The sequence below is a fragment of the Gymnoscopelus braueri genome (assembly GCF_963280865.1).
Source record: "Gymnoscopelus braueri genome assembly, chromosome: 12".
Taxonomy (NCBI): domain Eukaryota; kingdom Metazoa; phylum Chordata; class Actinopteri; order Myctophiformes; family Myctophidae; genus Gymnoscopelus; species Gymnoscopelus braueri.
The window spans coordinates 46,313,822-46,341,226 of NC_137614.1; the positions used below are offsets into that span (position 1 = coordinate 46,313,822).

Sequence of the window (27,405 nt, forward strand, 5' to 3'; positions counted from 1 at the left end):
ATAAGTTATTATAAGTGTCCATTTGTTACTTTATGATCATTTAATAATGCTTTATTATCACGTCTAAAATGCCATACATGCCATATACTCACTGTTATAATGCATTTTAATTACTGTTATATAATGCATTATACTGTGATTACAAGCTATTTTAAGTGGCCAATGGTCTCATCATGATGAATTAATAATGCTTTATAATCACGTTTATAATCCCTTATTATCACTTGCATTATGCTGTGTCATTCATTATACGTTATTAGAAGTGACCATTTGTTACATTATGATAATTTTATAAGGCGTTATAATTACATTTATGTCTCCTTTAAATCACTGTTATAATGCATCATAATTACTGTTATAATGATTACACTATGATCATAAGTTATTAGAAGCGGTCATGTTTTACATTATAATCATTTCATAAAGCTTTATTATCACTTTTATAATGCAATAATCAATGATATAATCGCCGTTATAATGCATTATACAGTCATTATAAGTCATAATAAGTGGTCAGTGGGCACTTAAAGTAGAGGGGAACACACACACACACACACACACACACACACACACACACACACACACACACACACACACACACACACACACACACACACACACACACACACACACACACACACACACACACACACACACACACACACACACACACACACACACACACACCTCTACTTTAAGTGCCCTGGCCACTTATAATGACTTATAATCACAGTATAATGCATTATAACAGCCATTGTATTGCACTATACCAGACGTTTTCAACCAGTGTTTTTTTATTTTACGTTTACCTTTATTTGCTACTCTTATTTCTTGTTTGTGAATAATTAACTTAAGTCGAATCTAACATTTCAAAAAGTCAAGTGACTGTACGATGTAAACATCCGGTCGCTGCTAATGCGCACATAATTAGTTTGCATACACGCATGTACAACATATTCAATGATTTTGTCAGTTTAGACTGTGGTATTGTGCTTGGAGGTGAACTTGCAACTTGCTACTGAAGTTGATCCTGGGATTAGTGAGTAACAAGTAAGAAAAAAAAACCTAATCTTAACCCATGGAATGGTGCATGAACCCCCCCCACAACTATTGTGTGGGGTGGGTCTATGATGGACCCACCAGACACAATAGTGGTGGTCCCCAGGTTGCTCTTAGTCAGGATGGTGGTCCCTGGGTCAAAATCAGTTGAAAACCCCTGCTCTACGTGCATGTACTAAGTATTCATAGCTTGCGCTTCCTGATAAATTCCTTGAGGATGTACTAAACGTCAAAACCAAATTGGGTGGCAGAGAAGTAACAGCTTGGGGAAATCTGGCAGGAAGAGGGGAGTACTGCAATCGTTAGAGTGTTGACCGTGAGAATGAGATGTTGTCTTCTAAATTCTTACCACGGGTTAATCAAAAAAATTGTGAAAGAACGGGTGACAATGTCAGATAAATGTCAGGTCATAACGATCCCGATGCTATATATTCATATCCTGTTTGAATCGTGGAAAAATAGAACAGGATATGGAGTGACGAATAAAGGTATTGTCTACTAACTGATATAATGTGGGACCGAGAGACAGAAGAGAGAGAATTGGATGGGATGCTGCTTGCGACCCATACAAAACTTTCCGCGACCCACCGTTTGGGAGACACTGCTGTAAGTTATCAATAGTACGATGGCTAAAGATAATGGATAGTTTCATTCTTAGTAGTATGCATTGTGATGTGATGTGATGTGCAGCTTGTTCCTGGAGGTCCTACCGATGCAGAAGGCTTCCTTGGACTGGGTTCCATGTTCGTTGTACCAGGGGGGGCGTCCGGCGGTGTAGATGGTCCGCTTGGACGTACGCAGGAGGGGGGGCTCCGACTTGCACTGGCTGGTGGTCCGTTTCCGCGGCGACAGACCACACGTGCTCACCGTGGGGAGGAGCCTGTCCAGGGATTCCGCCTCGCCGCATCCGCTGGAAAACAGGAAGCACACAGAAGAAGAACATCAACTTGTGTGTTTTGTTGGATTAATGAGGCAGTATTTTGTTGTCGTTTTAATGCAAATCTAGTTCATCTTTCTCTGTGGTACGCAGTTCTGCTTTCATAGAGCGGTACATGATACAACTCCAATTAACTCAACATGTTTGCCCACAGAATGCTGACATCCTCTACTTGCTCATCATCCACAGCATCACACACAAATTAAGATTGTGCCAAAAAACACATCCTGTTGATTCATTAATGGGTTATCCACTTAAACCAGCGGTTCTCAAACTATGGGTCGCGACTCGCGACCCAAAGTGAGGTCGCGGGAAGGTGCCGTTGGGGTCGCGCATTGGCAACAAAAAAAACAAGCCTTTTTTCTATCAAGAAACGGTAAAAAAAAAAGTCTTCACGACCAACGTGAAGAGGAACGGGACGGCCACTACACTCGCGCGCGCGCACACACACGCGCACACATGCACACACCTGACAGCTCTGCCTCCAACACAGACCGAGAACAAACAGCAGCACAAGACAACACACACACACACACACACACACACACACACACACACACACACACACACACACACACACACACACACACACACACACACACACACACACACACACACACACACACACACACACACACACACACACACACACACCAAGCCAGAGGCTGAGGCACACGAACTGTGCCTCAAAAAAGTTCCCTCATAATATGGGGTCGTGGTATAAAAGGTTTGAGAACCCCTGACTGAATATACATTCTTAATTGACTAGGGTAACCCAAGGGCTCTTTACTTGCAGTGGTCCCCTCCTTTTTTCCTTCTACACCAAATATCTTTGCCAAAAATAGATGATCCAAAAGCTGACAATGTGTCATGTAGATCTGTTATTTTGGGTACTTTTACCATTTTTGGAAACTTTAGGGGAAAAAAGGCCTTCCAAATACTCAATGACTTTGATTTAAAGTTGCACCCCTATACACACTGTCATGAGGTGAGCTTTGCCTCTGACACAGAAAGGTGTAATTGCTGCATGTGCAGACATGCTGTTAATGCACAGGAACATTCCACTGACTTGACACTGGAGCAGAAGAAATAAATCCTACAATCCTACAAATCTCTACTGCAAACTGACCATGCAAATTATGACTATTTCGGTTATCAATTATGATGAACTTTACAACTCTGCTTAGAACTACTAGTGCACACACTGTACTTGCATAACTTCCAAGGTCCAGCGTCGTCGGGAGAGAGTACATGCAAATAATAAACTAGCCCCATTCAAAACAGGCCCTTTTCCATGTATGGGAACAGGCCAGCTGTCTCTGACAAGCAGAGTGAGAATTTGATTAACCTAATTCAATCCGGGGAAACGCATCTACAAATGTCTTCTAAATCCTAACTGGTTTCTGGAAAAAACGTGTGGTGCTGTATCGGTGGTGCTCAAACCTTTTCATGTCAAGGACCCCCAAAATGATATGTATTTTGGCCACGGACCCCCCGTCTCAAAATGTTTTGTTCCAGGGACCCCCCCCCCCCCAGCAGGAAAGATTTGAGTTACAAATGTTCGCTTTAAAAAAATATAATGCAGCCTGACATTGAGTCGCGGGTTCGATTCTAGAGCCCGACGTCCTTTGCTGCGTGTCACTTCCTGTCTTTCTCTACCTGTTACCTGTCATTCTCAACTATACTATCCAATAAAAAAAAAACTCGCTTTGACGAGTACACTCTCCCCATTCATGACTCGACACTTTCACAGTATCGGAAAACAGCTGGCGGAACAAAAAAGTATAATAAGTGTCAGGTTCTGAATGTGTAGACAGCAAATTGGCAAATTACTGTTGACCACAGGCTTCCTCTTTTGCAACAGTGTTTAAAGCAAGATGCAGTTCCTCTAGTGAAAGAGGAGAGGGGACCAGCCAGGGAATGGTTTGCACCAAACAACAGCTACTCAAATCAACAATTCTTCTGACCCATTTGCGGAGATGCCAGTACTACTTTCCCCAGGCCAGCCAACTTGACTGTCCCTTAACCCAAGGGTTCCCAAACCTTTCAGGCCGCGACCCCCCCAAAAATAATCATATTTGAAATGCGTGGAGTGGACCCCCCACCCTGACAAGCACTTGGAATTGTAGGCATTGCATTTAGTTTGACTCGGTTCCAGAGATAAATATTGTGAAAATAGCAGAACTGCAAGTATCACAACGCCTCGAGGCGTTGTTCTCTACTCTCTACTTACATTAAGACCTGGAACGCATCTATGTCACTTTAGATTTGTTTGGCTATTCAAAAATAGCAGATATACAAGCTCATAGCGCGGCACCGAGTGCCGCGCTATGAGCTTGTAGATCTGCTATTTAAAAAAATAAAAATAAAAAAACTGTTACGTTTAGAAAACATTTTTAGAATCGGCCTCAGGTCTTAATGGGTTAAAACAAATACAAAAATAAACAATGGTCTATACTGGCATCATGCACAAAATAGGGACGCTGGGTTTGAAACTAATTAGGCCTTACCAGTGACCCTATAAATCACACTTAAATAGCCATATTTTAACTTTGTAAAATGAATGCCCTACTTGATCATACTAAACTAAAGTGTCACACAAAAGTATGAAGCTCGAAACTTGTCGCGTTTCGATGCTTGTACATCTGCTACTTTTGCTATTTTCATTATTTTTGAACAGTTTTGGACGTATGAGGTTTCCACCCGACAGACGTTTTCACGTCAGAAATGCTATGGAGCAGAGCATCATGATGCACCCTCCTCCACCTCCACCACACCGGCCTAGACAAGATGATGTCTCATTACTACGTCTGCAAAAAAAAAAAGGTGCAATCTGTAATTTGTTTAGCTTAACCCAGGTAACAGAGAGTTGCTAACAACACCTACTGCAGTATCCGGGAGACCCACACCTCGCCCCATGAGCTCTGCAGAAATCCAGACGCCATGTGGAGCAGGAAATGATCTGTCTGTCTGCCTGGTCTCTGGGTGAATCAACAACCAGACCTCACCTACTTTCACTGTGTTTTACAACTAAAAGACGCTGGTTCTTCCGTTCCAGACCAGATTTGTTGAAGACCACCACCCACCAATACTAGAGTGATCTCTGGGGGTCAAAGGTTAAACAAACAGCAGAGAGAGAGTTATCTTATCTCCTTCAGCTCACCTGTGCTATAGAACGCAGCCAGTGATTGGGTGGGGGGACACAGGGGGGGCACACGTGCAGTGTGCCATTATTGGAAGCGACTTTGGGCTTGTTTTTCTGTGAAATGGCTTGTAAATATTGGTAGTTGCGTGTTGCGTTTTTTTTTGGGGGGGGCTTGTTTCTAAAGTGTAGTTGCTTATTTGGGCTCCTAAATGTTATTTAAACCAGTGGTTCTCAAACATTTTCATGTCATCATGGACCCCCAAATTAGTATGTATTTGTCCCTCCCTAACCCTCATCTGAAAATATTTTGTGCCAGGGAGCCGCGTACCAGATCTTTGTTGTTAAAATGTTTCAAAAATCTTCCAAATATTTCCCATTTTATTTCAATATTTTTTGGGGAACATAGCAGATCTACAAGTTCACAGAGCTTGTAGATCGGCTATTTTCAAATAGCCGACATAGGTTTAAAGTGCTTGTGTGGCCTGCAGTCGCTTCTTTTGGGCTTGTTCTCATAGACTTAGGTTGCTTATTTCTCTCACAAAATGTGGCAACGCTGCATAATGCATGCGGTGCAGTGCAAGGTACAGGGCAGTATGCTACTCTCTCTCTCCAGCTGGGGGTTATCAGTTAAAAACCAAACCAGGGTGCCATAAAAGATTAGCCTAGTTTGGCGTATATTGAGCCTTGCCCTCACTGTCCCATGACTACAGAACTTCACATCACTTCTTCTTCGCCCTCGTAAAAAAGCTGTAAAAATCAACAAGCCTCATGACCCCGAACGTGTGACAACAGCAAAAATCTGGGAACCTAAAGCCATGATTTATAGTATGGTCATATAATGGTGTCGCTATGCTGAAAATAGCCGATCTGCAAGCTCACAAGCTTGTAGATTAGGCTATTTTCACAGCAATGGAGAATCAATTAAAAAGGGATAATTCACACCCCAAAAGGTCTGTTCAGTGTTTTCCTATCGATTTCTCACCCCATGGAGATTTGAATTCATGGATATTTTTTTGTTTTTGATATTTAAAAAAAGTCATTTTAGGGGTGAACTATCCCTTTAAGCATTAAGAACCAACAGCAAAAACAGTGAGAAGCTTCTTTTGGGAGAGACAGACGTAGGAATCCATCTGAGCCGCTCCTCTGGGGGGCAGCCGCCAGACCATAATAATAGTAAACAAGACGGTGGGTCGCACGCACACGCACACACACACACACACACACACACACACACACACACACACACACACACACACACACACACACACACACACGTGTTACACTGACATGACCCTAACTTGCCCCACTGGACTACAACAACACAACAACACAACACAATTGTGACTGAAATTCCGTTGTCATGGCATTACAGCAGTTCTGAAACACAGGTCAGGTACAGAAAAGGTGATAGGACAAAACATACTAACAATAGAAAATAAACCCTCGTAAAAAAGCAGCTAGCATGACAGCATGGCAGTCAAATAAAGCAACATTTTTAAATGATAAATAAATCTAAAATGACACAGATGCTTCTCTACTTCATTGACACTTTCAAATACATCATTTTTGTCATCCCCAACTCAAACAAATACCATTTCCGGGGGTATATTCGCCAGAAATATCAGCTCTACAACAAGCTCACAATGCGTTGCAACATCTAGCTATTTCTGGGCGAAGAGATCGGGTGTAGAAGGAAAACAAGAGCATAACCGAGTACAGCTGCGACTCAGGTCCGTTCCACTGAGTGCAGAGGGGTCTAAAGTAAAAAAAAAGTAGATCTACAAGCTCACAACGCGTCACGTTTCATGACGCGTTGCGAGCTCGTAGATCTGCCATTTACTGAGCACAACACCACCAGCACACAACTAAAGTATAACTGAGGCTTATGTAGTTAAGCCTAAAGTGCAGTCGGCTCTAATAGTCCCTTCAGCCATTAGACAGTGACAGCTGACAGCCCCGGGACCCCCAGGGTGACTTCTCACAACAACAGGGGAGTGGCCCGGCCCCCTAGCACGCAGGCAGCAGCAGCACTCGTAAAAACTCTGGCACGCAGGCTGACAGCTCACCTGGAGCTATAAGCAAACAACTGAAACCAACAGAAGGACACGACTAAAAGCAAAAAAAACTAAAAAAGTTGTAGAAAAGGCAGCAGAAAGAGTGGTGAAATAATAAGAATTAAGTCCAGTGCACTTACCTGTCCTGTCTCAGCGTCCAGCAGCCAGATATCCTTGCTCCAGAGGAGAGTGAGTTCATATTGCAAAAAAAAACTGCAGGTAGGGCTTCCACTATGGGAGCTCTACTACTTAATATGTTTTTTGTTTTTAAACGTTTCTGTGTCTTTACTGTCAGCAGGGAGGGAAACACCACGAGCTCACACACGCACACATAAATGTACTGTATACGCACACTAACTCAGTCAGAACAACAACAAGACAACACTTAGTGCCACTACTAGCCTCTGGTGAGACACATCCACCACAGAGCGAGAGAGAGAAAAGAAGAAGAAGAAGGAAGGAGGGAGCTGCAGTTAAATACAGAGAGAGAGAGAGAGAGAGAGAGAGAGAGAGAGAGAGAGAGAGAGAGAGAGAGAGAGAGAAAGAGAGAGAGAGAGGGAGGACTGGGGAAGAGAAACGAAACTATGCTTGGAACATCTGTTTTGCTTTCTATTTACTCCATTGAGTGTTCTGGAAACAGAGAGCTATGCGGACAGACAGACAGAGAGAGAGAGAGAGAGAGAGAGAGAGAGAGAGAGAGAGAGAGAGAGAGAGAGAGAGAGAGAGAGAGAGAGAGAGAGAGAGACGCATTAGAAATGAAAGTGCTTTTTTCCCTCCTCTTTCTGCTCCTGTGTCAGAGCCCCGCCCCCCTGTGTGTCCATGCCCATGCAGCCAACACAACGTAAGAGGATAACCTATCCTCCAGATTATGTTCGTTACGCTGTATTAATAGCAACAGGTTAAAGCCATGCCTCCCCTCTGCTGGCATGATACCACCAGATCCCCCCCACACACACACACACACACACACACACACACACACACACACACACACACGGACGGACGGACGGACACCAGCGTTGCCAGATTTTGCAAAAGAAATAAGAACCACTATGAAAACAAGCCCAAAAGAAGTTAATACAGGCCACATGAGCACTTCAAACCTATACGATAAAATGTTAGATAACAGCCGATCTAATCCAGACTGACAGCGTGTCGCTGGTTTGAATCCCGATCCCGACGACCTTTGCTGCATGTCACACCTCCCCATCTCTCCCCATTTCCTGTCAGTCTACTGTATGTCTATCAATAAAGGCAGAAAAGACCCCAAAAATATATATCTTAAAAAAATGACAATCTGCTATTTTCCAAACAAATCTTAAATAAAAATGAAAAATGCTGAATATTTTTTTAAACATTTCAACACATTTTGGCACAAAATATTTTCAGATGGGGATACGTGGAGCCCAAAAAAACGCAACCCACAACTTCCGATATTAGCAAATAACTTTACAGAAAAAAGAAGCCAAAAGTCGGTTATAATAAGCAGACATGGCAACTCTGACGGACACACGCACACGCACACACAGATACATGCCAGGCAGGCGTGGCAGCGCGTCATCTGTCTCTGACAGTCACTGTCCCAATATTTCACAGGAGGTGATGGAGGGAACAGTTCACAGACAGAGAGATCAGTAGAGTAGAGTAGAGTAGAGTAGAGTAGAGTAGAGTAGAGTAGAGTAGAGTAGAGTAGAGTAGAGTAGAGTAGAGTAATAGATAGATAGATAGATAGATAGATAGATAGATAGATAGATAGATAGATAGATAGATAGATAGATAGATAGATAGATAGATAATCAACACACAGAATTTGTTGATTTTGAGAATAAATGCAAAATGCTAAACCGTCATAAAAGAGCACCTGTCTGCAATTTACAACTGGACCTAGACAAGTCTTCTAGCTTGCCAAGACATTTTGTTTTTCTGTAAACATAATTTTACTGCTCCTAGTATTGATGATTTATTGTATAGTATAGTATTGTTCATCTTTATGTCTTGATGAATTGAATACACAGGACCACAATGGAAACAAGCCCTCATCTCAGGGCTTTTCGTGTTATCCTTTTAGCATTATTGTATAACTGTACCTCTTTTTGCAAACTGTTAATAAAGCCTTCATTCAATCAATGGTATACTATCAATTCTTGTTAGTTTTAGAAAATATGAGAGGTCACCAAAGATTCCCTTTATTTAACCCTTTTCATCATCTTTTTCTGTCAACACCTCCTCACGTCATTTTGTCCTGCGGTGTAAACATTTTATTTGAAACAAAACATTTTTAGTTGTCGATTACATTTTGAAGGCAATTATCAAATAAACTTGAAAGGCACCCCTTTCAACATATCACCTGAGGAATCTATAGAATTTATAGATACTTTTCAACACTTTGATGACATGCCTAAAAAACATTCCCTCACAAACCTGTATAAGTTCTTGTAATGTGTTCAAATATTGATGATAATGCATCCTATTCTTAACGATGCAGTGTTTTGATTAATAATTCAAAGAGTTAAACCAACTGAAGCTTTCTAAATCACTTTTAATCCCTACTCTACCGGTGTCATATCACATGACATAATGTCACATGACAGGACAGGAGTCAAGGCAGATTAGAAGAATGTATTTCATTGCTGTGGTTACCTTTGTGTGATATGGCTCTATTCATGTTATATTACACTTTGAATATTATTTTATATTAGATCTCTAACAGAGACTGAAATCGATAGGTCGGTGTAACACAGATGACAATGATGACGTCCGTTTAGCACTACGAGAAATAGATGGGAATACTTTTGGGAGGAGGGGAGAGGGAGAGGAAAAGGAACATTCTTATGTTTCTTTTCCTTAGAACTTGTTGTGGAGTTTGCTGATTTAACGTAATTGTTTTCTTTTTTTAGGATATTTTTTTGTCCATGTGGTGAAGTGAACGGTGACTAAAGACCCATGAGGGAGGCTATGGGGAGAGTTGAGTGTTGTTCAAAACTGAACCATCCTTGTCCCTAATATGTGTGTTAAATGTTATGTTGGGTGTGAATTGTTTTGTATTGCACTGTTTGTTCCTATATGTAAGAAAAAGAAAAAGGCATGAGTCTCACTGTATATGCTTTTGCTACAACTGCCCTACTACTTTCTATGCTGAATAAAAATCATAAACATTTTTCTTTTTTTAAAGGACTCCCAAATTGATATGCATTTGGCCCTGGACCCGCCCACAAGAGACAATTTGCCAAGATTTTATAGCCAACATTTACAACAGGGCTTTAATAAATGTTTACACTGTTCATATACAACCCTAGGCTACACCAAAATTCAACATCAGTTATTATGGCCTCTAGTTTAAGGAAGTTTGAGTAAGCAAGCTGGTATGTTGGGGTGTGCTAATGAAATATTTCATCAGTGCCGAGTCACTGTGGGAGTGGCGTTCTTGGCCACTGTCAGCAACATTCCACTGATGTGTATTGTTTGACTAATGTATATTAGCTCTTCATTAAGCCCTCCCTCTTAGTGCTTTAGTGCCAGCTGCAACAATTTCTGCTGCCATGTGTCAAACTTGCAAACCCACCAATTGCACTGCCGATGAACATTAGCAACTCGGCTTCACTGACTCGCTCCCTATAACGTCAATTAGTTTCTTATTTCTTTAAAGACTTTCCTCCTTCTGCTTTGCTTGGGTTCCACATACCGAATCCAACATATAGACATCTACCCTCCTCACAAGTGAAAGAAAAAAGGATAATATAGCAGCCACAAAGCGATTCGGGGGTTCAAACCAAACATTGTTGATTGAAGTTAAAAGCTGTGAGAGGTCTAGTTCCCGACACCTAATTTAACAGGTTTCATGACAGATGCTCATCTATTTAAGGCCAAATTTTGTGACAGGCCGTGCCCTTTAGTAGGGCTGTGAATCATATTGTTGTCATCTGGTTTTTAACAAGCCTAGTTATTTCCAACAGCTCAAACAAAAAATAATACTCTTGACTGTGATGGTATCTTAGATTAGGTGTAGTTCTATTTGATGCAGAAACACAACGTAATTGCCTTGATGCATATAACGAGCATCAGCTGGACAGTCGCACATGCACGAGCACACACACACACACCCTCTGCTGAACTGGAAGTGACTGCAGTTAAGTTTCGTTTTTCCTAAAGCCCTTGAATATGATGGAAGACATGATATTCACTGTGATTATGGCAAGCTTACATTTCATATCACACTCAAGTTTAGAGTAAATACATGTGTTGTGATATACAGTACTGTAATCCTGGTATTACGATCCTGTAATCTCTCCTCTACTCAATGCAGGGTTGGATTTGCTGGTCATATTATGTTTTATCCCTGCTTCTGGTCAGACTGAATTAAATACATGCATTTCCTTTTGGGGAACGTGTTTTGAACTTGTAGATCATCTATTTTTCGGTGTAGAGGGAAAAAGGAGCAGACCAAGTAAGTGTAGAGCCCCTGGGTATGAGTATAATAAGTAGGCTATAATATGATATCATCTTTGTCGGGTGCAAACCTGTTACTTTTCAGGATTCAAAAACAGCAAAAGTAGCAGATCTACAAGCTCAACGTATGTTGTCGCGCTTCGAGCTTGTAAATCTGCCACTTTTGATGCTTATATGTGACGCTGTAGTTACAGTGTGATCAAGTAGGGAATTCATTTAACCCTTTAAGACCTGGAACGCATCTGTGTCACTTTAGATTTCTTTGGCTATTCAAAAATAGCAGATATACAAGCTCATAGCGTGGCACCGAGTGCCACGCTATGAGCTTGTAGATCTGCTATTTTTGAAAAATCTTGAAAAAAAAATATTTTATTTAAAAAAAAAACTGTTAGGATTTAGACATTTTTGCTGGACCCAGGGGGTCTGGCTTACATGAGGCTTTGTACCTGTTTTCTCCATACATGGGCATGGTCACTTTGTCCTTAGGCCCCAGCCATAAAAGTCTGTCCCCTTTTCGTCCATACATGGGCATGTTTTGTACCTGTTTTCTCCATACATGGGCAAAAAACAGGTGTTGGTCACTTTGTCCCAGCCATAAAAGTCTGTCCTCCTTTCGTCCATACATGGGCATAGACACAGGCTGACACGTCATGTGAAGTCTGGGTCTGGCAGAACCAGGTCTCCTGGTCTTGTTTAAGAATCGAGTCTTAATGGGTTAAGAAAAAGCACAAAAAAGTTTGAATATGGAGATAAGAGGTTTCTGCCCGACAGCGACGATATATACTGTACAGTAAAGCCGATTGATTCCCCCAGAAAGGACACCAGGTTGAGAGTGGTTAAGAGGGCATGGAAAATGATGGGGAAATAATGATGGTAATTGTGGCATTTCTGTTCATTTCATCCAAGCGATGGATAGTTGAGGTTAATAGCTCAAATAATGTCTGCCAGGTGATTACGTAATAATTATGACAGCCCTATTAGGCACACGCACACGCACACACACACACACACACACACACACACACACACACACACACACACACACACTTGCGCAAGTGTCATTACGTGACTTGAAGGTATGAGAGTCACTGATACAGAAGTAGGCAAGATAGGACAAGAATAATGACAGATAGAAAAGCACGATGTTCTACCAAGCAGAAACATTTACAGTGACATCGATCAATTTCAACCAAAAAATAGCAGATATTTTTTAAACAAATTTTGGTCAAAACATCAGAAATCGGTGATCTAGGCCAGTGGTTCCCAAACTGGGGGTTCGGGACACCCAGGGGGGTCCCCAAATTATTTGGGGGGTCCCCAGATGATTAGCTTAATTAGCTTTTCTCACTCAACAGTAAACAAACCAACATACAGTATAAGTGTATACAGGGTATCTGCACATTTGTGTCAATTTAAGGACTTTTAAGATCTTTTTAATGCCAAATTGTCAAATATTGTGTAAAAAAAAGAGGCAAACATTGTGAAAATATCCGATCTACAAGCTCACACCAAAATTCGGGCGAGCTCTACGCGTTCACACACAACTCTGTCACAGAACGGAGCAGTGCAGCAACGGACGTGTTTGGCTCCAGAACGGTGATGGAGGAGAGTTCTCCGACTGCTCAATGATCACATCTCTAAACGCAACAGTGACATCACTGTATACAGTCGTTGTTCTAAAAATATCCCATCTAAAGACACTTTATGTCGGGAAACGATGAAGGACGATGCTGTAATTGTCCAATGGACATGGCATGCACGCACGCACACACACACACACACAACCTTTTATTTACGTCACTGGAGAGTGGCGTAAATAAATGGAGCACATGATGAATATACAGTACTTTGTTGACTGGGGTCCCCCAGGGCTCTACACTTGGTCCTCTCACAGCCATTGAAGCATTAATCAACCTGCCTGGCTGTCATGTTGTTTGTGTACTCTGGGGATTCTTTGTAATGCCTTTATGTTGAGTTGTATATCGCTGTTGTCAGCCAGAAACCTCTTAACTTTTTGTGTTTTTTCGTAAATTAACGCCCTACTTGATCATACGACAGCGTCACACAAAAGCATCAAAAGTAGCAGATCTACAAGCTCGAAACGCGGCGCGGAGCGACGCGTTTCGAGCTTGTAGATCTGCTACTTTTGCTGTTTTTTCATTTGAATCCTGAAAAGTAACAGTTTTGGGCATATGAGGTTTCCACGCGAGAGAGACGATATATTGTTCTTTATGCGTTTGTTGTTGAACAGATAAACAGAAACTCCCTAAAGGGCTGATCTGATCTGATGATTATGACTGCGATTATCTCAGATAATTGCGATCATCAGGCTATGTTATGTAATAATCGTGACAGGCCTTTAGTGATAGATCAAGTCACAAACCAGATTAAAGATAACTTGATTCTGGTTCTGCGAAGCGGGAGGAGCTCACCTCTGACTGACCTGGTCACAGATTGGGAGTGAGTCGGCACTTCTAACTGCAATGGGGAGTTTGTTCTAGAGAGTTCTCAAATTCTGCCCAAACCCGACCCTACTAGGGCTGTCAACTTTCCTCAGAAATGATATTCGATTTTTTTTTTGCAGATATTCGAATATATTTGAATATTATTATTATTATTATTAGAAAGAAAAAAATATATATATATATTTGTTTTTAAAAGTTTTTTTTTGTTGACAGAAACAGCACAAAAATCAATGTATCGAGTGCTTGGATCCAATAAAACATATCTTTTGTTTGTTTTTATAACTTCATACATAGTTTTTTGTATTGTCCCTGTCAAATAAACATTAAAAAAAAATATATATATATATATATATATATATTTTTTTTATTCAAATATACATTTTCATATTTGAATATACATATTTTCCCAATATTCAAATAATATTCGAATATCGAATATTAGTTTGACAGCCCTAGACCCTACCCAACCTGACGTTTTCGGGCCGAAAATCTATGCTAATTAGTCGTGCCGGGCCGAGCCTCGAGTTCTGTGAAAAAGAAAAAAAAAAAAAAATCTATTACCCCCAAAAAATAAATTCAACTGCCCCTAGCGGCCTAACGGTAAGGCCGACGGAAATGGCAGTGGACGAATTGGATGCAGCTCAAAGTGAACTTTACTCGGGTATCTAGTTTGCCGCCGTCCGACCATTGTCACTGAGCGGGTGACAATGGCCAAAACTCAACGAAAATCTGCAAAAGTGGCCGTGTTCAATATGTTTTTGGCCATTATCTCTGGAACGGAAGGTCCAATCTGCTCAGTTCAAAGCTTGTCGGATGTGTGACTTTGAGGACATTAAGCACACAATGACACCTTTACAGGTTTTTCTGGCCTAAAAGTATGGTAATTGTTCGGACCGGGCCGAGCCTCGGGGCCAGCCCAGTAGGGCCCAGTTAGGGCCCTACTGGGCCTTAATTTTCAGGCCTGTTGAGAACTCTTCCACTACACAGTTCCACTACACAGTTTGGGAGCCAGGAGGGAGACCGAGAAGAGTCTGGGACAGGTGGAGCGTTGTCCCGGATGTTTACTACACTACATACTTTTGTTGACCGGGGTCCCCCAGGGGGCTATACCCCTCCTTTTTCCCCAACACGTGAGCTTGTACTGTACATCAGCCATTTTTGCCGTATCATGTCAAGGTGGGATGGGTCATTTTTTCTGTGTGTTACTTTTCAGGATTCAAATTTTAAAAATAGCAAAAGTAGCAGATCTAGGCCCGGACCGCTGGCGTAGCGGCTCTAATGCACCTGCAGGCTCTAATGTGGCCTGACAGCGCATTGTGAGTTTGAGTCCCGTTCCCGACGATCTTTGCTGCATGTCTCTACCCATCTCTCTCTCCCCGTTTACCTGCCTGTCTCTACTGTAAGCTAAGGCCAAAAAGACCCCCAAAAAATCGTATAAAAATTAAAAATAAAATAACAGATCTACAAGCTCAAAATGTGCTACATTTGAGTGACGCTGTAGTCAAGTAGGGCGTTAAGTTACAAAAAAAAATGGAGATAGGAAGTTTCTAACCGACAGCAACGATATTCATTATAATTGTTGTCATGCCCTCTGACCCTCTCTGCCTGCAGGGTGTCCCGTCCTTCAGTAGCTGGTGGTTGGGACAGGGAGATGTGTGGACTACATTTGGAACACCTGGGCCTGGTGATTCCCTAATCAGTCTGTGTGTGTGTGTCTGTCTGTCTGTCTGTCTGTCTGTCTGTCTGTCTGTCTGTCTGTCTGTCTGTCTGTCTGTGTCACTTACAGACATGCAGGAATAGTCTGCTGGTTTGTCTGTGGCTTCAGGCTGTAAGGCCAAGAGAGAGAGAGTGGACGGAAGGAAGGTTATGGCCAATTCACCACAACACTAATAGTCCACAACAACACTAAATGCAATACATTGGGCTTGATAACCCATTAAAGACCTGAAGCCCGTTCTACAAATGTCTTCTAAATCCCAACAGTTAAAAAATGAATGTGTATGTTGCTATAATATCAGTGGCTCTAAAACTTTTTCATTATTGTCAAGGACCCCCAAAATTATATGTATTTGGGCACAGACCCCCCCCCCCCCATCTCAAAATATTTTGTTCCAGGAACCCCCCCCCCCCCCCCCAGAAGCAAAGATTTGATTTAAAAATGTTTGCTTTAAAATAATATATATTTTCAAAGATTTGCACAAATTTTCACGATTTTTCAAAAATAGCAGATCTACAAGCTCATAGCGCTATGAGCTTGTATGTCTGCTAGTTGTTGCATCCAAAGAGCATCCATCAATGTTTATTTTTCAGTGTGCAAGCCTTGTTGTTGTTTTTGTACATTGACACTGGCCTCTCGCACCTCTGTGTCTTCAGCCTTAGTAAGCCTATGAGTTTAGAGCGCAAACTTCACTACTTCTTTGTACACGAGATTAGACAAAAAGTACCAATGCATTGCATGCTGAGCAGTGGTGGAAAAAGTAATACAATTCTTTACTTGTAAGTAAAAGTACCAATACTGCAATATAGAAATACTCTGTTAGGGCGCGCCCCCACCAAGAGTTGGCTGGCTGCTGTTTGCAGAATCTGCCAATGCATTGTCAATGCAAATGCGTTGATTCACGCAAGAGCAGATTTTTCCGCCTCTCGCGCAGACCTTGCGTTTATCTGCTCTCCGCGACTAAGCATAAAACTGCTGGAGGCAGGCGCTGATTTTCTCCCCCGATTTTGTCCAATCGGGTGAGTCGAAGGCGTCTCAAGACTCAGGAAGCAACATGGTGCTCAAGGCAGCAGGCACAGGCAGTGCGGGCTGCGGGGAGGCTCCTGAAAGTGAGTGACAGGCGCGACACTCCCGTTTTTTAGAATCCGCTGGCTGCAAAAAACTGTGGCCGCGCACAACCTGCGTTTATCAGCGGCCAGCCAACTCTTGGTGGGGGCGCGCCCTTACAAGTAAAAGTCCAGAATAAAAAATTTACTTGAGTAAAAGTACAAAAGTATTGGCATCAAAATGTACTTAAAGTACCAAAAGTAAAAGTACTAAATATTTGAAAATAGCAGATCTACAAGCTCACAACGCGTTACGATGCGACGCGTTGTGAGCTTGTAGATCGGCTATTTTCAAATAGCCTATGTATACAATAGGGCTAAAGTGGCTAATGTATGTTTAATAATATAATAGTTTATATCTGAAAAGTAACTAGTAACTAAAGTTTTCAAATAAATGTAGTGAAGTAAAAGTACAATATTTGCCTCTGAGATGTAGTGGAGTAGAAGTAAAAGTATTGGAAATTGGAAATACTCAAGTAAAGTACAAATACCTCAAAATTGTACTTAAGTACAGTACTTAAGTAGATGTACTTAGCTTCTTTCCACCACTGATGCTGAGGTCCTGCAACGTGCTGCTGCAATGGGACATCAGTATGGCAGGAAACACATGTACCCACCCCGCCCCACACACACACACACACACACACACATAGATATGTATGTATGAATGTGACATATGGTGTCTCCTCCCTCCTGTCCACCAACACACAGCAGAGCACGATGACATCAACAACAGCCTGAAACCTAACACTACACTACAGCTCCAACACGCTGTCAGCTGACTGTGGGTGAGACTCATACGTGCATGCACAGCTGCGCACGCACGCACGCACGCGCACACACACACACACACACACTAACACACACAGACACACACACACACACACACACACACACCCCTTGAGCGCAAAACTTGTACAGACAAACATCGTTCTCAGAGAGATCAGAACCGCTTGAATCCTAGCCTACGTGCATACATACAACTTTATTACATTAAAACTTGTTAGATTTTTTCTTTTCTACATGTTTAGTCGCTTGTTTGTCCTGCTGACAAGACATTCCTCAGAACTATAGGCTACAGGTACTCAGATTACACTGACTAACGGTTACAGACCAGACTAGAGAGACCAGTCACTACTGACTCATGCCACGCAGAGAGACTTAAAGTAAAAAGGACCTCAAGGTTTTTCTTTTTTCTTTTAGGCCAATTTAGTATTAACCCATTAAAGACCTGAGGCCGATTCTACAAAATGTCTTCTAAATCCTTTTTTGGAAAAAGCTATGAGCTTGTATATCTGCTATTTTTGAATAGCCGAAGTGTAAAATAATGCTTTTTTTTTTGCTCAAATCAAAAAGTGACAGATGCGTTCCAGGTCTTAATGGGTTAAAATCATTACATTTTAACTTTAGAAATGTGAAGATACCCTGTATACACATTAAAGCTAATCATCTGGGGACCCCCAAACATAAATCCCCTGGGGGTCCCGACCCCCAGTTTGGGAACCACTGATTTACAGTAGGTGTTTTAGCACAGTTTCTGTTTGTTAACATGGATTCATAGACGGCTGTAAAAAGAAAAAAAGAAAATCTAAACAAGGTCCCTGAGCTAGTTGCTATGCCAGTGGTTCTGCTACAGTGCTCTCTATAGCAACAGAGACCCACGCCGCCCTCCAGGGTTTAAATCCCACGTTGGTGTAATAATGCTAAGAGATTTATGCAAAGATTAACCAATTTAGACCGATTTTGGAAAAATCGTGAAAATTTGTGCAAATCTTTTAACATATATTTTTGAAAGCGAACATTTGAAAAATATTTTGTTCCAGGGACCTCCAGAAGCAAAGATTTTAGTAAAAAAAAATATATATATATATGTATTCAAAGATTTGCACAAAATGTCCAAGATTTTTCAAAAATAGCAGATCTACAAGCTCATATCGCGGCACTCGGTGCCACGATATGAGCTTGTATATCTGCTATTTTTCAATAGCCCAAAGTATAAAATAATGGTTATAGCTAAAAATCTAAAATGACACAGCCTATGCATTCCCGGTCTTAATGGGTTAACAATGTATTTATCACAATGTATTTACACTGCTTTCTCAACTCTACTGTATGCAGTTCTATATTGAGTTTGAGTTTTGTATGTATATATGTATTTACTGTATTAAGCACACAACAAAAAGATTACAGAAGAAAATAGCCATATTGTGCAGGAGAAGTTTAGAAGCCCAAAGGCTTATGGAGAACTTCCTCTAAATGTGAAATCAGAAACAATATACAAATGTATACATAATGTATGCAATGTATGCATAATGTGTTCTTGAATATCGTTGCTGTTGGGCATAAACCTCGAATCTCTGTATTTCATCTAATCAATGCCCTACGTTCTCGTACAACAGCGTTGCACAAAAGTAGTGAAATTAGCCGATCTACAAGCTCACAACGTGTCCATTTCCTGTAAAGTAGCGGTCTTGGACACAGAAGGTTTCCCTACCAAACAAACAAGGTAAATGTAAATTACACGAACACGTGCACAACTATTGCATCATGGCTGTTGTGGTTAAACATCAACCGAGCCAAAATCACTTCTTTCTAAAGTTTAAAGGGATAGTTCACTAGCCTGGGATCCAGCCTAATTCACTACGTTCGGCTCCTATTTGACTCGTATTTTAATGACGTAGGCAAGTCAGGAAGTGACTCAAGTTTTACATTGGACAACACTGGTCCAGCCACCCCCCCCCCCCCTACAGACCAATCAGAAGCCGCGAGTCGTTTTCACTCGTTTGTGCAGGGAGACAGGAGGCTTTCCAGACTGTATAGCGAGTGAGAAACAAAATCCGCCGAACGTAGCGAAGCAGTCTGGATCCCAGGCTAATAGTTCACCCCCAAAATGACTTTTTTTCCTATCGATTAGTTCACCCCATGGAGACTTGAATTCATGGATATTCTTTTTGTTTTTGTTGCATTCCTAAGACAATAATTTGATGACCAGCGGACCGGTAGGCAGCGGTTCCGGTAGGAGAGACAAAGGAGACTCTTTGTGTCTCCTACCGGAACCGCTGCCGGTCATCAAATTATTGGCTTATGAATGTGACAAAAACAAAAAAAAATCCAATATCTAATCGATAGAACAAAAGATTTATTTTGGGTGAACTATCCCTTTAACGAGTGCAATTACTTGTTAATGTAACTAATCACTCCTTAAAGAATATCGTTGCTGTCGGGCAGAAAACTCTTATCTCCATATTCTAACTTTTGTGTTTTTTTCCCCCGTAAATTAACGCCCTACTTGATCACACCACAGCGTCACACAAAAGCATCAAAAAGTAGCAGATCTACAAGCTCGAAACGTGGCGCGAAACGCGGCGCGAAACGACGCGTTTCGAGCTTGTAGATCTGCTACTTTTGCTATTTTTGAGTTTGAATCCTGAAAAGTAACAGTTTTGAACATGTGAGGTTTCCACCCGACAGAGACCATATAGAATTAAACTTGTTGATGGCACATGTTTTATGTCAGTCTAGAGATAGTGTTTCAGACTGTAGGGCCATAACTACAACATGTGGACACGACCCAAATGTCAAGGCCTTACTAAGTATATAAACGCTGTTACATAATGGGGTGACCAGTAGAACCATGAGGCCCTGCATACATACAGTACAACCACGTTCACACATTCAACCTGTTATAAGTGCTCTCCAAAAAACTTCACAATGATTATATCCTGTGGTGTAAAGTAACTAAGTACATTTACTCAAGTACAATTTTGAGGTATTTTTTTACTTAACTGGAGTATTTCCAATTTTCAGTACTACTTACTCCTACTCCACCATATCTCAGAGGCAATTACTGTACTTGTACTCCACTACAAGACTACTTGTAGATCTGCTATTTTCAAACATTTTAGTACTTTTACTTTTGGTAGTAAAGTACATTTTGATACCAATATTCTTGTACTTTTACTCAAGTACATTTTGAATTCCGGACTTTTACTTGTAACGGAGTACTTCTACATTGCAGTATTGATACTTTTACTTAAGTAAAACATTTGAGTACTTTTCCCACCACTGATTATATCTATCTATCTATCCATCTATTCTTCTTTTGATATAGTATTATAATAATTATTTAATCAGATTACAAATGTTCACTGTCTTAAATGTGTGTAATTGGTGCTTGTTATAATGACAACTCAATAACAGAGAGACCAAGAGAAGCGACACATTATTATGCCCCGGTGTGGCGGCGCCCTCTTGTGGCTCAGTCAGGGATGAGCACCCAGAGGAGATGGGGAACATGCTGTGACTGAGAGACATGGACCCATAACATGATGTCTGAGTCTTTTCACTAGAATGAGAGCATGGACCCATAACATGAAGTCTGAGTCTTTTCACTAGAATGAGAGCATGGACCCATAACATGAAGTCTGAGTCTTTTCACTAGAATGAGAGCCATGGACCCATAACATGAAGTCTGAGTCTTTTCACTAGAATGAGAGCATGGACCCATAACATGAAGTCTGAGTCTTTTCACTAGAATCAAAGTACACAGTAATAGCCAAAGGAATACAACCATCCTAAGGACTACTAATCATTGTGTTTCCTGCACTGCATCTGTACCGAGTAGACCTCGGATATACTATAGACCTACTGCACATAATAAACAGAGCTGCTACCTTTAAAGTTTAAACACATGGGAAATCTGAGACTTTATTTATATACTATTTCAATAGTTTTGGGTAGAATTCTGCTAATTGTCCCAAAAGTGACTGCAAAAGATTGCTGCTATTTGTTTCAAAAAGCTTTATACCCATGCCAACATGTAGGCTATATTACAATGTGACATAGCTCTGTTTAATTAACACAATGCTGTACCCCCTCCAACTGTACATTTGTATGTTTTCTTATCTGTATGTAATATTCCAGACCCCCCTGAGTGTCTGGAATAAAGTTTGAATTGAATTGTACATACTTTCCCCATTGTTTTCTTAAATAGTTTTTATTTTGCTTTGGCGATGTCAACGTATGTTTTCTCATGCCAATGAAGCTCCCTTGAATTGAATAGAAAAACATGTCATTGAATAGAGGATACTCTCATCTTTTCAAAAATGCTAAGGCATCGTCCTGTAAGCGCACGTTTCCACATAATTGGTTACGTTTCCCGTTACATAATATCTGAAAAAGATATACGATATATAAATAGATTAAAAAAAATCAATTTTCTCTCTTTTCCTGTAAAATCATCAGTGTTTCATTTATCCATTGTAACTCTGGGAGTGTTACACATGTAACCAAATCGACCCTAGTACTCTCAGAATTAAATCAAGGATTTTAGTAGACTGTATACATACAACTTTATTATAGTAAAACTTGTTAGATAAAAAACAAATATTTTTTCCCACCACTACTGCTGACAAGACATTCCTCAGAACAGCTACAGCTACTCAAATTACAATGACGGTTACAGACCAGACTAGAGAGACCGGTCACCACTGACTCATGCCATGCTTAGACTTAAAGTAAAAGTAACTCAAGTACATGTACTCAAGTACTATACTTGAGTACTATTTTGAGGTACTTTTGCTTTACTGGACTGGAGTATTTCCAATTTTCAATACTTTTACTTCTACTCCACTATAATCTCAGAGGCAAATATTGTACTTTTACTCCACTACAATTATTTGAAAACTTTAGTTACTAGTTACTTTGTAGATTTTGATTATTATTAAAAAAAACACTTCAGACCTATATTTATATACTTAATCAATTTGAAAACAGCCGACCAACAATTACGACGTGAGCTTGAAGATCTGATATTTTTTAAAGGATTTTTTAATCCATATCCAATACTTTTGTACTTTTACTCATACATTTTGATTACCAGACTTTTACTTAACAGCTAGTATTGCAGTATATGAATAATATGAATATGAATATAATAATTCATATTATTGTATCTATTCCAGTCACACAGACCAGAACATAAAGCTCTCCTTTTACAGTAATGTGGTTTAATTTGAGAACATGACAATGATGTTTATTAATATGAAACATGTCTCGTGACTTGAGGAGGGGGTAAATGATGTAATAAACCTTTAATAACTTGTCTTAAGGGACAAGTTATAAACTTATAAAAGTTATAATGTGGCCAACTGGTTTAGACTGCATAATCACTATTTTGTAACATTATAAAACAAGTTATTACATTGTAACTTCCTGCCTTATAAGCTTGCCGAAAAAAGAACCAGTGTTGCCAGGTGCAGCGATAGAAATAAGCAAACAGGTCTATGAAAACAAGCCCAAAAATAAGCATTTTTTTGGGCTGTTTGAAAATAGCAGATCTACAAGCTTGCAACGCATTGTGAGCTTGTAGATCTGCTATTTAAAAAAAAAACTCTTGCAACTGCAACCACCAATATTTACAAGCAACTTTACAGAAAAAGAAGCCCAAAGTCGCTTTTCATAAGCCGACATGGCAACACTCAAAAATACCCATATTGACCACGATGGCAGCACACTGTGTGCGCGACAGTGGAGGAAAAAGTACTCGCATGCTTTACTTAAGTAAAAGTATCAATACTGCAATGTAGAAATACTAGAAATACAAGTAAAAGCCCGGAATTAATTCAAATTCAAATTTACTTGAGTAAAAGTACAAAAGTATTGGTATAAAAATGTACTTAAAGTACCAAAAGTAGAAAGTACTCATTGTACAGAATGTCCCATTTTCCCAAGTTTTCAAATGTATACAAGTCTTTTGAAAATAGCCGATCTACAAGCTCACAATGCGCATTGTGAGCTTGTAGATCTGCTATTTTCAAATGGCCAAAATGTATATAGGGCTGAGGTGGTTAATGTATGTTTTGTAATAATAATTAAAACCTACAAAATAACTAAAATGATCAAATAATAATATGGAGTAAAATGTACAATAATTGCCTCTGAGATGTAGTGGAGTAGAAGTAAAAGTACTGAAAACTGGAAACACTCCAGTAAAGTAAAAAAATACCTAAAAAACTGTACTCAAGTACAGTACTTGAGTAAATGTACTTCGTTACTTTCCACCACTGTGTGCGCGACAGGTCGTGCTTCGCTTCAACAAAGATGCTTCTCCACACACCAGTAAAACGTGAACATTTTACGTCCATTTAAACATGCTCGTTTCTCCTCTGATCTCCCCCGCTATATAAACCCTCTTGGGCGAGCGGTTCGTTTACCTGTTCGATCCCGCGGAGGGATCTCTCTCCTCCTGGTCGCACTGCTCCATCTTTGAGAGCCTGCTTCCTTCTCGACGCACGGCAGACATTATTGTTGTTGTTCCTCCCCCCCCCCCTGTTGGTTGACGATCAGCTGTCCCACGCGAGGCATCATGGGACTTGGAGTTCAAGATCGTGTTTCAACTACTAGGGACGCTGTCAGTTGGAAACCTTGTATGTCTTATTTTGCTTATTCTTATTTTTTAAACTGCTTATATGATGTTCTTCATAGTAGTTTATATCTTTATGTCATTTAATGTCACTATGAATTGAGTACAAATGTCCCTAATGGAAACAAGCCAATGGTTTTCTTGTTTTTTTTAAAATTCCTAGCTGACCTTGTATAGAACTGCACTTTCATATACTTTTTTCTGCAAACTTCTAATAAAGTATTCAATCAATCAAAGTCCCAAAAAGTAACCGGAACGCTCGCTCGCCGCTCTTTCTCTCCCTCAAGGGAGGGAGAGAGAGAGCTTGATACCTCATTATAGAGAGAAAGGGGCCCTGATCTAACCTTATCTTTCCGTACCAGACTCCTGGAAAGCAAAAGGCTGCAATAATATGATCTCATCTCATGTTGATAAACACAGTTTAGGTTTAAGGTCATACTGACACAGAGTTACACTATTGGAAAACTCAAATAAGATAATAAACTATATGAACTGTATCTATAATGACGAGACAATTCCTTAATAACACTCTCAAACATACAAATGATAAAAATAAAAGATGAAATTCTATTTATCAATAAGGTTAGGTTTAGGCATAGTTTTGCTGAGGTTAAGGTTAGGATAAAGGTTAGGTTTAGGCATAGTTTTACTGAGGTTACGGTTAGGAATTCTTTGAGACACACATACCGGTATTTCGGGTCGTGGCCGAATCCGCCATTCCTTCACCGGGTGAAACAACACAGCTAACACCATTGGAATTTCATTATGGAACGTATCAACGTACACATTGTTGCATTTTATGGGTTAATTTCGTCATAGCGCAATAAATGGTGAAGTTTTGTAGTGCAGGACAAACAACCACTAATGTTGTGAAAAATGAAAACGGGACCGCCAAATATTCTAATCTATACTTTCCGCGTTTCTGCCAATAATCATATTTTGTGAGACACACATCCGAGTTTTAGCCGGGTCAAACATGGGAATCATGTGACGTTGATCCCCTTCCCCTATTCGCTCATACGAGGTCATGACTTATGTGTAGGCAGAAGAACAAGGTTAGGTTTAGGCATAGTTTTACTGAAGTTACATTTAGGAATAATGTCAGGTTTAGGCATAGTTTTACTGAGGTTACGTTTAGGAATAAGGTTAGGCTTAGGTATAGTTTTACTGAGGTTACGTTAAGGAATATGATAAGGTTAGGTTTAGGCATAATTTTACTGAGGTCACGTTTAGGAATAAGGTTAGGCTTAGGCATAGTTTTACTGAGGTTACGTTAAAGGGCAAGACCACTTTGGTAGAGGTTTGGGTTGTGTATTGACCTTGCCATGATGTAACTCCAAAGGTGGGCAAGAAATAAAAAATAATTGCTCCATTGATTAAAAATTTATAATTCAAAATATGCTCCGCATTGACTTACATTGTACGGTAAAACAGCTCTAGAAGTCACTCTTTTAGCACATAAAAAATGCAAACAAAGTTGATTCAGACAATATAGAACATCACCAAACCCAGTACTGTTTTTTTTTTAAATAAAAATGTTAACTTCCTGTTGATTTCGCTATTTTTATTAAGAAGAAAACCCTGACTGGATCCATAGATCCGGATCCGGATCTTCAAATAGTAAAATCATCAGGAAGTTGACATTTGTATTAAAAAAACAAACAGTACTGGGTTTGGTTAAGTTCTATATTGTCTGAATCAGTTTTGTTTGTGTTCGTTTACGTGCTAAGTGACTTTCAGAGCTGTTTTACCGTACAATGTAAGTCAATGAGGAACATATTTTGAATGATCAATTTCTAGTCAATGGAGCAATTATCTTTTATTTCTTGTCCACCTTTGGAGTTACATCATGGCAAGGTAAATACACAACCCAAACCTCTACCAAAGTGGTCTTGCCCTTTAAGGAATAAGGTTAGGTTTAGGCATAGTTTTACTGAGGTTACGTTTAGGAATAAGGTTAGGTTTAGGCATAGTTTACTGAGGTTACGTTTAGGAATAAGGTTAGGTTTAGGCATTGTTTTACTGAGGTTACGTTTAGGAATAACGTTAGGTTTAGGCATAGTTTTACTGAGGTTACGTTTAGGAATAAGGTTAGGTTTAGGCATAGTTTTACTGAGGTTACGTCTAGGAATAATTAGGTTAGGTATAGGAATAATTAGGTTTTGGCACCGTTTTACTGAGGTTACGTTTTGGAATAAGGTTAGGTTTAGGCATAGTTTTACTGGGGTTACGTTTAGGAATAAGGTTAGGTTTAGGCATAGTTTTACTGGGGTTACGTTTAGGAATAAGGTTAGGTTTAGGCATAGTTTACTGAGGTTACGTTTAGAGATAAGGGCCTGGACAGATAAGGGCCTTACACTTAACCATGCACTTTCACTTTCAGAACGTTTTTCAGAAAATAGTAGATCTACTAGTTCACAACAAGCTGCATTTTGTGTGACAAATGTTGTATGAAGAAGTAAGGCATTAATTCACGGGAGAAAATAACCCATTAAAAGTATGGAGATACAAGGTTTCTGGTCCCACACCCCGGCCCCAACGCGGACTACAAGTCCCAAAATACCACACACCTGTTTTTTGCGATCTGTAAATCATGTAAGCTTTCACTTTGTAATCATATAAGGATCTTCTCCCAGGGCTGGCACTGCATGGACCACGTGCGCTGATGTTTGGCTATTGTAATGTAATGCATGCACTTTCATTATGTCACAGTGAAACACAAACTAGCCTGCTATATGATTCAAGATTATCAAAGAGGTTTATTTGTCACATGTTCATAACATAAAGTATGTGAAATGCAGTGGTGGATAAAGTACTCAAATGTTTTACTTAAGTAAAAGTATCAATACTGCAATGTAACTCTGTTACAAGTAAAAGTCAGAAATTAAAAAAAAGACTTGGGTAAAAGTACAAAAGTATTGGTATGAAAATGTACTTAAAGTACCAAAAGTAAATGTATTACAAAAAAAAACCAGCAGATCTACAAGCTCACAACACGTTGTGAGCTTGTAGATCGGCTATTTTCAAATAGCCTATGTATAAAATAGGGCTAA

General features: G+C 40.2%; 1 protein-coding gene across 3 annotated transcripts in view; it reads right to left on the reverse strand.

Moving 5' to 3' along the window:
* uckl1b (uridine-cytidine kinase 1-like 1b) overlaps nucleotides 1-24,247 on the reverse strand; it is a 56,757-nt gene extending 32,510 nt beyond the window's left edge. For 2 of the 3 annotated variants that reach the window (XM_080444409.1, XM_080444408.1), the window contains exons 1-2: nucleotides 24,144-24,247; nucleotides 1,770-1,969 (exon numbers count right to left, since the gene is read on the reverse strand). In XM_080444409.1, the coding sequence (XP_080300535.1) occupies nucleotides 1,770-1,969; nucleotides 24,144-24,232 (289 nt within the window). In that variant the 5' untranslated portion in view covers nucleotides 24,233-24,247. Of the gene's footprint in view, nucleotides 1-1,769; nucleotides 1,970-7,335; nucleotides 7,629-24,143 lie in introns of those variants that run through there. The other variant, XM_080444410.1, reaches the window with a different exon arrangement.
* Between the last annotated feature and the right edge of the window lie 3,158 nt (nucleotides 24,248-27,405).